We start from the raw sequence: 13509 nt of genomic DNA, 5'->3' as shown, positions 1-13509 counted from the left end.
AATCACTAGAGATCAGAAAATGCAGGAGCCCAGGGAGCTGCTTCCAGCACAGAAGACAGAAACTGACCGAAAGAACCAGCGCAGTGTACAGTGAGAGGGAGCCTAATATAGGGCTGTCGCTCAGTTCAGCCAATGACAGGAATGAAGTATTTAAAACAGACAGGCGGTTCTGCGCAAGCGCAGAATCGCCGATGGGCAGGCAGCCAGCGGGAGAAGGACTTAGAGACTCGGGACTTAGTCACTGTAGAGAGCTCCCATTTTATTGAGCCTGCTTCAGTATTGCCGGGTTTCACTGCCAAAGTTACTGTGGCAGATGTACTTGAAAGGGAAGTGTCTGTAGCAAGGGTTTATCTGGACTAGGGAGATGGCCAGGAATTGCGAGATGTTGCCGATAGGATGGCCGCCCCACCAATGTGATCTTGGGCATTGATGTTGGAGGTGGAATTGTGACTGTGTATCTCAGCTACTTTACCTGGAGCCAAGCGGCCAGACTACAGTCTTTAGGATCTCTCATGCACAACCCAGCCTGGAGGGAAAGACCACAGCTGACAGACAACAGCCATAAAAGGAACAAACACACAGAGAGATCCCCCAGCACACTGCTATAGCCAGCAACATATCTGCCATTTCTACTGTAGATAAAAATGCAAAAGGATCTTTAGGATCTACCATGCACAACCCAGCCCGGAGGGAAAGACCACAGCTGACAGACAACAGCCATAACCAGCAACCACAGGATCAGCCAGTCCAGATTAAATGATTTAAGCCGCTAAACCTGCAAGATCCCGCCAGCTCTTTGCCTCTGGAAAGACTACATCCTCTAGTAGTGCAGAAGATGTTGTCTCAGGCCAATCTTATCTTGTAGGATGCCCAGTGATCCTACCCTAGCAGTATGCCGCTCAGGCGGTCAGTATAGCTTAACGCAGTAACCCCACTTTGAACATTGTAACCCCAATGTTGCTGGGTCCCTGAGTACCTGCCGCCTCACCGGCCATCTTGAAATGCACTCCGGCGGCGGGAGGGTTAATACCCAGCGCCGGAGGGGTTAAATCACTGGCGCTAGGCGCTGCATGAAAAGTGTTTTTAAATAAAAATGTTTTAAAATAAATAAAAAAATGTATTTTAAATGTGCGTTGCAGCGCCGGATGAGTAGCACCCAGCGCTGCGGCAGGGAAAGGGTAAAACCCCGCCGGGGAGTGTAAAAATATAATTCAACTGTAAAACCGGCGCTTCAGTGCTGAATGGGTTAACGCTAAGCGCCGGGAGCATAACTTTATGTATTAAATGTAAATATGTGTGTTGTAAATTTAATAAAGTACAATGTATATATGTATAATAAATAAAAAGTACTTACCCTGTGCTCTTCCTACACCCCTGGGCTGTGGGTGTATGGTAATAACGGCGATTATTGAATCTTTAAAAAGACGCCATTTTGTTTTGTGGAACTACAGGTTCCAGCCATTCCAGGGTGCCATAAACAGTCTGGGCATGCTGATGCTTGTATAACTATAAGCACCAGCATACCCATGGTAGCAAGGTCATGCGGGCACTTAGAGAACCACAAGTGCCAAAATGACCTGACACCCATGGCTGGCTGCGACCTGTAGTTACACAAAACAAAATTAAAAATCCACCACACCCTCATTAAAAGCACACTTTTAATAAAAATAAAAAAAAACAATAAAAGCATAACACAACCTCTTTTTTACCACATAAATTTAATAAAAATAATAAAACCCAAAATGCTCACCAATCTGACTTCTTCTTTTGTCTGCAACTTTCAATCCAAATATGCTTGAAAGCCATGTCCTGAAATATTTGTAGATCCAAATGTCCATGCTTAATCGCAGCTTCATACATTTGAGACTTGTATAGCTAGAGTGGCAAACAGTCGGGACTTCGATCTCTAGCGATTTTTGAAATGGCGATTTTGACAGAAACAAATCTCTGGCAATTTTACATCAAGTTTCAACTCTCCCGACAAAATCGCTGGATTTTCAAAATCGCAGCTTAATACATTTACCTCCTGGTATGATAAATAAGAGTTTTTGAGGTTGGACAAAAAGACCTTTTTCTGGTGTCCACATGTCAGAACAAGCTGCAGGCTGCCTGGAATGGACCATACACAGTCTAAAAATGCCAAAGTGACATCACCTATGTGTCATTTTATTGCGATTGTAGATGGTAGTAGACCTCAGGGCCGCCATCAGGGGGTACAGGGGGTACCAGCGTATGGGGCCCGGGCTCACCAGGGGGCCCGCTCTCCTCTAATCCCGGCGCCCCCACTGCTGCATTGATCCTGGCAGCTTTCAAACACAATCGCAGGGGAATGATGGTTCCACCCCTGCGATCATGTGAACCGCCCCCTCTTCCTGTCAGCTGACGTCACACTGAAGTTCCTGCCGTTGCTATAGGAAGAAGCAACAGAGAGGCTGCAGCCTGCAGGAATCAACATGTAGGTAAGTATTTTTATTTAAAAGCGATAGAGGTACTTAATGGAGGGATAAAGACAGCTAGGAGTTACACAGAGAGAGAGAACTGGATTAAGGGCTGAGCACACAAAGGGAGATTTATTGTTCATATGCAAACCCAGGACAGACAAAGACATCACTTCCATCTGTTAGTGAGGTTATTTCTGGGTTCCTGTATGTACACCACTAAAAAAAAATAATCCACACCACTGCCTGATACATGTGTCATTATTAATCAGAAGTGTAGTTATCCAGAGGGTCAGGTGTGAGAGTCGTTTATAAGTGATTCATACTGTATACTGAATTAACACAATTAGAGTAAGGAACATTACTGTGATCAGCCACCTATACCAGTTAGGAACTGCATGATAATATCTGAATTTAGTAGTAATTATGTTGTTAGAGTTATTTGCCTGTTACTGTGATTTACATTGTATGCTCCTACTCCAATCTTCAACTGAACTGTGTGTATTACATTGTTGTCTAAGTTTGCATCCATTTATCTGCTATTTTACCCAAGCCACTGCACCTCTGCTTATTAACAACCATGCTGTGGTAGTTTGCTCCTATTTACAGGGTGTGTGGGTCGACGTCTGTATATATACACGCAAATTGACCATACCCCCCCAACCCTACCTCTTTTGTCAATCAGGCCAGGGGGTGTGACCACTCCTGATATCCAAGCTTATATCCATAATCCAAGCAAAATAAAGCTCTTTGCATTTTATATTCCACTTCATTTTACATCCATTCAAACCCATTATCACTAATAGGAGATATAGATATATATATATATAGTGTGTGAGCTGTACCTGGTAACAAGGCTCCTTGTCATAGTGTGATAAAAGCTGACTCTGCTTTTCCCACTTATTAGGATTTAGCAATAACCTAGGCTAATGCTTAGGATGTCTTGAAGGGTTGATATCATTTGAGATGGAGGTATAGTTTTTAATAAATACAATATTGAACAAAATTCAAAAATTGTACTTTAAGGGAAAAGGCGCATAAGGGAACAATAAAGAAAGCAAGGAAATTATGTTGGTGGATATTGTGACTGGATCACTAATAAATAACTTTTGGTAAAAATGTATTTAAAGGAAATAGCGCAGGGTGCATATTTATATAATTGCATTTGCACTTATTCTTGTTTAGAGTAAGATAGGAAGTCGTTATTTCTGAGACCAGGAAAGAAATTTGTCTCTGTTTAACCTTGCTAAAGGATATGCCTTATTTCTGATGCATATATCTGATACAATAGGCCTTTGTGGATGGAGGTCTTGTGTGTATTGGGATGTATTTAGTATGGAAGTGTCTTTGTTTAGGATTTGTAAGGTTGCTTGTGGAAACCTGCAATTAGGACATGTGCAAGTAAGTCTGATAGCAGAAAGTGCTAACGAAGTTTTGTGATGAAGTGTCATGCCTGCTCTGGCGGAAGACCTCACCAGGGGGTCATTACTGTGTGGACTGTGCCAGAGTGACTTTCATAGCTAAGTGTAAATTTTGTTAGCCTTGAAATGCATGTCAATTTCTGTTTCTGTGTGAATAGAGTATATCCTGTTTCTAAAAATAGACTATTTCTGAACTGTATAAAAGATGTGCTCTGTGAGCATGTAGGTGTTCTTCTGAATTGTCATCTGACCTGATCATACTGGGACCTTCCACCAGTGTGTGTGAGCAATAAACATCTTGCTTTAAAGACCTGCTTGGAATCATCTTCAATATTGCTGTTTCCTGTGATCTACAGATTAGACCCTAAAATCTAATCCGTTCTCCGGCTGTCTCTGCGGTTTGGACCCAAGTTATTCCAGTGCCAACGCTCTGCGCTACCCAGCAGCCCTGGTTTGTGTGATAGGCCAGGGGAGATCCATTCACAGCAACCCGGATCCATAGTAAGCGGTCCGGAGTTACCAGCCAGGTACACCAGCAAGGAGACACGCTAGCAGCGTCAGTGACCCAGAAGAAACCCGGTACTGGATGCCGGTAAGGAGTCCAGTGGTGGCAGCTTGTGTAAGCCCCTCCTACTGCGTTAAGAGGGCGCTTTTTGGATAAGAAAAGGGAACGGGGGCAAAGTAAGCCCAGCCGGTTCCCAGCAACAACAGACATGGTGGCATAGGCGGTCCATCCTGTCACAGATATAAATACATATCCGGTTGCCTAAAACTATGTTAAATTTAAGATTAAATAATATTCCTCTCCACACTACTTGATGCACAATCACAAATCTATAATTGAGATGTAGATCAAGTAATTCAATTTCACAGGTATACATGGCAAATCCAATATAACAATAAGTTTATATCTGTGATTCAGTCCCACAGTCCAAAATAAATCCCACTTCCAATAGCGATTCAGAGCACACAAAGTTCAAATATGCTGCTCTTAGTAATTAATGTAGATTTGCATCAGTAATTGATGATAATGCAGTTCAGCGTAGTTCGGCCACATTTACATCTGCCTCCAAATACATAAGCTGGGACAGTGGTTGGGAGGGTGCAGTCGGTTAGGGCTGGGGGGGGGGGTATTTGGCTTTGGGATGGGGGGGTGTTGGGGAGGTTGTAGTGCTGGAGGGGCCCATGCCCGTTTCGTTTGTACTGGGCCCCACGATTTCTGATGGCAGCCCTGGTAGACCTACCACATAAGCATACTAAAGGCATAGTATGAGCGTGTGAAGTCGGTAGCAACGGTTTGCTGCTTACTGACTGAGCAGCCAGAAACTGATCTGCTACCTGATCTCCTTGCAAATGCCAGAAGAGGTGATGTAGAGAAAGTGGGTGGGATGTGCAGTTAAATAACCGCAAGAGGCAGTGCTACATCCCTTTGCGACTCAGTTTAGTAGGAAGCCTGGTTGGACTTCTTTGGTGATACACCATGTGGACGTTGGTGAGCATAGGCCAATTAGGCAAGCGCTTATCAAGTCTCACCAGAGGCCAAGGAGTGTATATACAAGTGTAGGAGATGCTTGAGGTAGGTGTAATGCAGCTACTGCTCCGTCCCTGGGGTCCTCCATTGTATTGTTCCCAAGAAGGATAAGACAATGGTTTTGCAATAATTACCGATGGTTGAACGAGTTGACAATGTCTTGCGCCTTTCCCCTCATTGATGCTCTGTTGGTTGAATTAGCTGGAGCAGCTCTAGGAGATGTAAACATGTATTAAAGGGAATTTTTAATAATATAAATGTATATATTTAATGTATGGGCTCTGTGGTGCTGGTCATTAACCGTCGCACAGCAGTGTAAAAGTTAAGTCCCGGCGCTGCGTGTGCAAATGCATTTATTTTCATATTGGTTATGTTCTGATTTATTATATTGTGGAGAGAATTTGTTTCTGCAGCTGTCTGAAGAAAGGAAATCCCATTGTCATTAAGCCTTTTTATGTAAGAGTTACCAACACCTTTTTTAGCCTGAATGCATAGCAGGTGGTTGTTACCTTTCAATCATGTGTATTCCTTCCTGTTAAAGAGATGGGGAATTATTTGAATAATGGAAACAGCAAGTAATTTTGAAAATCACAGACTGATGTGAATTTTGTTAAATTTAAATTGCATTAAATCCAAGTTAAAGAATATATTACATCCTGATGGTAAAAGTTGCATGTAGCATCTCAGACTTTCTGGTGCTAGCTAGGTTCGGGGGCTGGTTTACCCCCTGCTAATAATCGTGTGTCAGATATGGTATACAAGAGCTGTATTTTGCATTTTTGCAGTATACCATCTGAACTTCTGGAGATCACTAGTACTTCTAACTAGTTTGTAAAGGTTATTTTAAAGACCCTTGAGCAATAAACATCACTGTTTGAAGATTCTGTCTGACTCCTATTGCCTGCTGTATCCTGTGACAAACAGATAAGAACTTACACTCTAATCCGGTCCCCGACTGTCCTGTCTTGAACCCAGTGCCTGTGTCAATGTTCTGCTCATAACCCAGCACTCCAGATCCATAGTAATCGTTCGAGGTACCAGCAAGCCCATAGCAGCAGCTATACCAGCTACCCCAGAAGTAAGTGATTCTAGGTGCCATTAAGGAGTCTAATAGGGGTAGCGAGATTCTCCTACAACTATTGTGCAGTTGGCATTCATAGTCGGCGAGTTTCTGGTGGCAAGTTGACACCAGTAGGAGTGGTCATTAACAGTCTGTTATTGACTGTGAGAAAGAGATATAGATAAACTGTGTAAGAAGAACATGCATTCACCCCCCTCCCCCCCACAGACCGTGTGGCAACGTATGCCCATCTGATCACAGTACCAATTACTCACAATGTCCTGGACCCAGCAGTCATGTGGAATCTTGATCCGAGCCTCCACATATTTCAAAATACTGTCGCCCTCCAGGGTTGTTGGAGGCTGAGTAAGTCCATAGTCATTGTGAATTTATTTTTTGTTTTGCTTCCTTTATTGGAAGAATTGGCCGCATACTGTCTGGTATACTGTTTGCCCAAATGATAAATTCTTACTACTTTCTGTACCTTTTTGAATTGTAAAAACTATATATATTATTGTTTTGTTTTGTTTTTGCACCCAACTAAAAAATCCCATTCAAATGGGATGGTTGTTAAACTGTCCTTACACTGCAGTTCTGTTGTACATAGACGTAATCCACTACAAGCTGAAAGTGTGATAGTATCCAATTATGCCTGATATAGGCAGTCCATTCATTTTCCATAATCTCCATATTTTTAGCAAGTATTGTCTACTAATTTTTTCTCGGGTATCGCCATATGGATTGTTCATCCAGATTCTATTTTCCATTGTAACTGCTGATTTAATTGCCATACCTGTGGACACATTCAATTTTTTTTAAATCATTTATTTATTTTCCTTTGCATAGGATCGTTAAATGGGCTTTTATCCTCTAATGATTTAGCAGTTTTTGTGGACAAGCAAACTACTGCAGAATCTACAGGTACTGAATTCAATTTAGAAATCTAATCTCTCTTAGATTATTACTTTTCAAATGAATCCCCTGGTAACAGGATGGACCTCCTATGCCACCTTAACTCTCGCTGCTAATGTACCCCCTCACTGGGCACCTGGGCTGGTACCCCTGACCTCTTTGTTTAGGTCTGGGTTGCTGTGGATGGTTCTCCCTGGCCTATCACACTAACCAAGGTAGCAGACAGTTGGTACTGAATGCTGGGTCCCAACCTCAGAAGAGCCGGATAATGGATTAGATTGGTCTAATCTGTAGGTTAGAGAAATTTACAGCTGGTAAGTACGTGTCAAAGCAGGATTTTGAAGGGGTGATGTTTTATTAGCTCAAGTAGCGCTTATAAGGATAATTACATGCCAGTTTGTCATACTAGTTATCCTTCCAAAAGTGTATAGATGGACTGGTACATTACATGGTCAAACAGTGCTCTTTTTATACAGTTCTAGACACACAGGTTAGCAGGGGGTAAACCAGCCCCCTTTTCTGACCAGGCTCCAAAAAGTCTGAAATAATTCATTCAAAGATTAACATCAGGATGTTATATATTCTCCAGACTATTAACAAAATTTACACAAAACTGTTATTTCCTAAAACTTGCTGGTTGTATTATTCAGACAGGTCCTGTGATACAGGATGAAAACTACACTCAAAAGAAAGGTAACAACCTCCTGCTGTTCATTTAACTGCACACCTAATTAAAATAAATATCTACAATAAGTTATTTCTACGTGTGACAGGATGGACCGCTTATGCCACCCTGTCTGTTGTTTCTGGGAACCGGCTGGGCTTACTGTACCACCGTTCCCGTTCTTTATCCCAAATGCGCCCTCTATCTGCAGTAGGAGGGGCTTAAGCTGCTGCCACCATTAGAGTCCTTCATGGCATTGAGAACTGCATTTCTTCTGAGTAACTGTCGTTGCTACTGTACAGAGGGTACACTAGCTGGTGCACCTGGGCTTGTACCCCTCACCTCTTCCTATAGATCAGGGTTGCTGTGGATGTATCCCCCCTGGCCTATCCCAATGGGCAGAGCTGCTGGATAGCGGGCAGAGCGGTGGCACCAGAAAGCTGGATCTAAACATCAGAACAGCCAGAAACTGGTTAGAGTTGGGTCTAATCTGTAGGTCACATGAAATTTCAGCAGGTAAGAAGTTGTTAAGCAGGTCTTGAAGCAAGTGATGTTTATTTGGCTCAAGTGTCCTGACAAGGACAGTTACACTGGTTGAAGGTACCAGTGGTCAGGAGTCAGATGGAACAATAATAGATTTCAGTGCAAACCAGTGCTGTTTTGGACACAGCGTAGCAGGAGGTATGCCAGCCCCCTGCACTCTTTGCTGGCCCCAAGAAGTCTGAGTTATTTTTAGTATCAGGGTGCAATATCTCCAAACATGGATTTAAATGCAATTTATACTTTACAAAATGTACACGTATCTGTGATATCCTACATCACCTACTGTTTACAGTGTTCAGACAGATTCCTTTCTCTTTATCCAGGCAGGATACAGGTAACGACTTCCTGTTATGTATTCAAGTGTTGGTCACTCACATTGACTAGACTTAATTAGCCTTAATGAGGACTTCCTCTCGAAGCTACACAAGACTCCTCAAACAAATGCTTATTGCATCAGACATATACCTCAGAAAGGAATGCATTTTCTATGCAAAGTGCCACACAATACAATATTATATAAATAAGCACCCTGCGCTATTTCCTTTAAATAATTTTATACAATGTTATTTACAAGTGATCCAGCCAGACTACTTGATCCAGCCACACCCCTTCCTTAATCACTGTGTACTATGAACAGTCTGCATCTTCATGCCAGGAGGATGGAGATTGAGTATCCTGTATATCCATAATCTAATTATATATAATTAATATTTCCACTATATTCTGATGAAATGTCCTGAATTCCTCTTTTAGCTTTCCTTTCTTCAATATCAGATGAGCTTTCCCTATATAAATTTGTTTCCTCTAGATCTTTATCCCAGTCTAAGCCCATCTGGGATCCTTTTAAGCCCTTGATTTCTCTTAAACTATTCTTCAGACACAAAATATTTAATCATCAAACTAATTAACTCCATACTGTTCTGGGGGTTCCATTGGACAATTTTTTTTAGGAACATAGGGCTTCCTTGCTATCATTTGATTATTTCTCATCAGACACTATACAAACAGTATTATGTTATTTACTAGTTTTTCTTCTTCTACACTATAGAATCCTCAGGCTCTACAAGTGTACTGAGAAGGAAAATTTTTTAGACACTAGCCAACTAAAATCTATAGAACTCAAACATGCCTTAATAGGGCTTACCTTGAACACGTGTCTTCAGTTTTTTGAAAAGCCCCATATTGCAGGCTGTGTCTAGGACTCAGCAATGCAGTATGCAGACTCTTTCTTCCTTTAGCGCTGAGCTAGACGGATATGACGTCAGCGGTTCGAGTTCTTCTCTCTGCTGATCTGTTTTGGCACACAATTTACAAATTGCTTACCTTGCCACATCTACTACTTTAGGTATTTTGAGAACGACCCTGGAGAGGAAATTTTGGATCCCCTCCGGGAAGAAGGTAGGTAAGGAATTTGATAAAAAAAAAAAAAAACAAAGCAAAAAATCCCTTACTGCTCTGCCGCTGCCTTTTTCCATAAGTAGACTTCAACAGCCCTAAAGATATCAATCTTATTGGATGAGACACGTCAAGGTTATGTTAACTTCAAATCCACAATTTGAGACTATTTCTAAGTTCCAATGACCAGCATTTCGATATGCCCATGTGATCTTTTTTCGGCATGCTTTTCGTTCAAATAAGGTAAACAATGTTTGAATGTAGAAATGTTCTAAATTGGTCCATCTAGCGTTCCTATAATCTACCCGATTGCAACATGGTTTTACATTATTGCAGTGCATTTACATAAATTTGTGTGCTTTTTGTTTTTCCAGGCTTGGCCCACCCCACTCTTCATCAAGGAATGAATCTAGCAATACCTACAGGAGCATCTGCCTCTTTTGCTCCTGCTTATAGTTTTGCAAGAGACACCCAGAATGGTCAGATTGTAGTTATCCCAGCAGAACATATATCACATTTTGGTATGTAAAAGCAAAAATTAATGTTGTAATGTGTTAGCCTGTATAAAATGTTTGATTGTTGATACGATGGTTACGATTGATTATCATGCAAATGTTCCTCTTTTTAGACAAGCTATTAAATAAATACTATGCATGACATGTATGAGAAAATAGTCTTCGAAATAGTCATGGCTTTTAGGCTGGTTTCACTTGTTACAGAGTTCTTGAAATGTGCTTCGGTGCTGGGAAGGTTAATGCCTGCCGCTGGAGGAGTTAAGGTTGTGGCACTAGGCACATATGTAAATTACTACTTTTAAATTGATTACATGTATATATGTATTTTATAAAACAAAATGTGTTTTCATTGCGAGCAGTGGCGTTGGAAAGGTAATTTCCCGGCGCTGCAGCATTGAAGGGGTGTAATTAAATAAAAATGTGTTCCTACTGTTCCCTGAAGGACCAGCCGCTCTAGTCCTCTCCATGGGACTGGAGCAATATGGTGCTGGATGGTGCCCCAATCCTTGGTGGTCCAGTGGGAGGATGCAGGAGCAGCACTTGGATCAAGTGGGAGCCAGGAGCTCCCTAGATGCAAACCCACCAGCTGCTGCAGCTCCGTGGCTGCCAGAGGGGACTTGCAACAGCGCCTCATTGATTCAAATTAATCCGGGAGATGCTGGGTGGTATGCTAGGTTATCCTGGATGCTTAAAAGGAGCATCAGGCTGAGGACTGCAGCCTCTGGGTCCCTGAAAGTATTTTTAGGCAGGAGATTTAAAGATGCATCTTCAGCTCTAGACACAGTGGCACTAGGAGTAGAGAGGAAGCTGAGCCCCCTTCTTATCCCTGGAAGCCCATGGACTGTGGTGATGTACACTCTCCCCTGCCACTGGTAACAATGAGAAGTGTGAAACCCCTTCATTAACTTGCTAACTGCATGAATCGGCCTGGGTATGTTAAAAGGGCGGGAGGTTCGATTACCTCCTGCCAGATTATGTGTCCAAAACTGTATAAAAAGGGCTGTACTCTCCTTGTAAATGGATACTCCATCTGTACTTGTGGATGATTACTAGAACTTTAACTAATATGTAACAGTCCTTAAAAAGACCCTTGAGCAATAAACATCACTGCTTGAAGATTCTACCTGAGACATACTGCCTGCTGTATCCTGTGACAAACGGATAAGAGCTTACACTCTAATCCGTTTTCTGGTTGTCCTGTTTTGAACCCAGTGTTCCTGTGTCAATGCTCTTCCCGCTAGACAGCAGTCCTGATCCACGGTAAGTGGTCAGGAGGTACTAGTCTGGCCACGGCAAAGTGGCGCTGCAGCAGCTATAATAGGTACCTAAAAGTAATCAGTTCCAGGTGGCGTTGAAGGAGCCTGGTGGTGGCAGCACTATCCTGCTACATTTATTGTGAAATTGGCATCCGCAGGTGGCAAATGTCTGATGGCAGATGATACCAGAAGGAATGGTCAGTAATAGTCAGTTACTGACGGTGAGAAAAGAACCAAGATAACCTTTGTAAGGTGTGACTGGAACACTTATAAATAACTTCCGATATAAATTTATTTAAGGGAAATAGCGCAGGGCACTTATTTATATAATTGCAAATGTACTTATTTTTGATATGGTGTGTATGTTGGTAAATGAAATATCTTTATTTCTGATTTCAGGGGAAGAAATTAATTTTGTGTTTTAACTTTGCTAGAGGAAATGCATTATTTCTGAGCTATATATCTTATGCAATAAGTATTTGTTTAGGACCTTTTTTGTGTATTTTGTGGTAGGGAAATTACTTGTTTGTGGTTTTGTAACTTTTCTTTGGGAATTCTCAAGTGCAGCAAATGTGAATTCTGCAACTGTCTGAAGAAAGGACCCATGTTAATCTCATGTTAATTAAACCTTTTGATGTGTGATGTCCAAACACACCTGGAGGCACAGAAAGGTTTAATCAGAATTGCTGTTAGATTTCCTCTGTGTCTAAAACAAGATTCAGGAAATCATAGCAAGTTTTAGGATATCACAGATAATATTGTTAGTTTTGTATTGAATGTAAATCCATGTTTGGGTACACATATTGCATCCTGATATTTATTTAACATTGCATCAGTGTTATTTTGAATGTATACCTATTTTGATCAAATCTTTTCATGATCTATATAGTGGTTTTCTTATATGTATATTTAGTCTGTCTACAGCAAGAATTTTAAATTTTTTTATATTTTAATATTGTATTGACTTTATGTTTTTTGCTAATTCTAATAAATAAATAATTTGTATGTTATTCAGGAGTTCAGCTTGTCTATCTGCCATGTTACATATGGATGTATAAAAAGGCTTTTTATTCAATAATTATTTTTATAGATGTTCATTTGTAGGCACCCCCAAATATTGTTTTTTGCCAAAGGACTGTTACTGACCACTCCTACTGGTGTCAACTTGCCACCAGACACTTACCAACTGCACAGTACTTATAGGAGAACCTCGCTGCCACCACTAGGCTTCTTAGCGGCGCTTAGAACCGCTTACTTCTGGATCTTTGTGTAAGGTCCCTCTCACAGTTTATGTGGGTTGTTTTCTCATAGCCAGTAACTGACTGTTACTGACAACTCCTACTGGTGGCAAGTGACACTGGTACCTCCTAACTGCTTACTATGGAACAGGACTGCTGGGTAGCGGGCAGAACATTGACACAGATGCTGGGTTCAACAAAGGACAGCCAGGGGAAAGGATTAGAGTGTAAGCTCTTATCTGTTGGTCAGAGGATACAGCAGGTAATAGTCTCGGGCAGAATCTTTAAGCAGTGATGTTTAATTAATCCTGACAAGGACTTTTATACACTATCTGGAGGTGCTAGTGATCTCCAGAAGCTCAAATGGAATGATACTATATTACTAAATTATTAAACTGCTGGCTTGATACATTAGATGAGTACTTTCTATCCCTATTCAAAGGGGTCCTCCTTCTTTTATTCTCCCCAAACCGTATTTCTCTTTTTGGGGGATCTTTCTGCATCATCGCCATAATTCCTATTTTTCTTAAATGTCC

At 41.5% G+C, this 13509-nt stretch overlaps 1 protein-coding gene across 5 annotated transcripts in view; it reads left to right on the top strand.

Annotated features, from left to right (window-relative positions):
- The window catches only part of TNRC18 (trinucleotide repeat containing 18), a 655441-nt gene that overhangs the window by 79273 nt on the left and 562659 nt on the right, over nucleotides 1-13509 (top strand). For all 5 annotated transcript variants that reach the window (XM_075179957.1, XM_075179958.1, XM_075179955.1 and 2 more), the window contains one exon: nucleotides 10339-10485. In XM_075179957.1, coding sequence (XP_075036058.1) covers nucleotides 10339-10485 — 147 coding nt within the window. The remainder of the gene's footprint in view (nucleotides 1-10338; nucleotides 10486-13509) is intronic.

Source organism: Mixophyes fleayi, chromosome 7, assembly GCF_038048845.1.
Source record: "Mixophyes fleayi isolate aMixFle1 chromosome 7, aMixFle1.hap1, whole genome shotgun sequence".
Lineage (NCBI taxonomy): Eukaryota > Metazoa > Chordata > Amphibia > Anura > Limnodynastidae > Mixophyes > Mixophyes fleayi.
The sequence above is the reverse complement of the archived record's forward strand: the minus strand, read 5'-3'. Positions and strand labels throughout refer to the sequence as shown.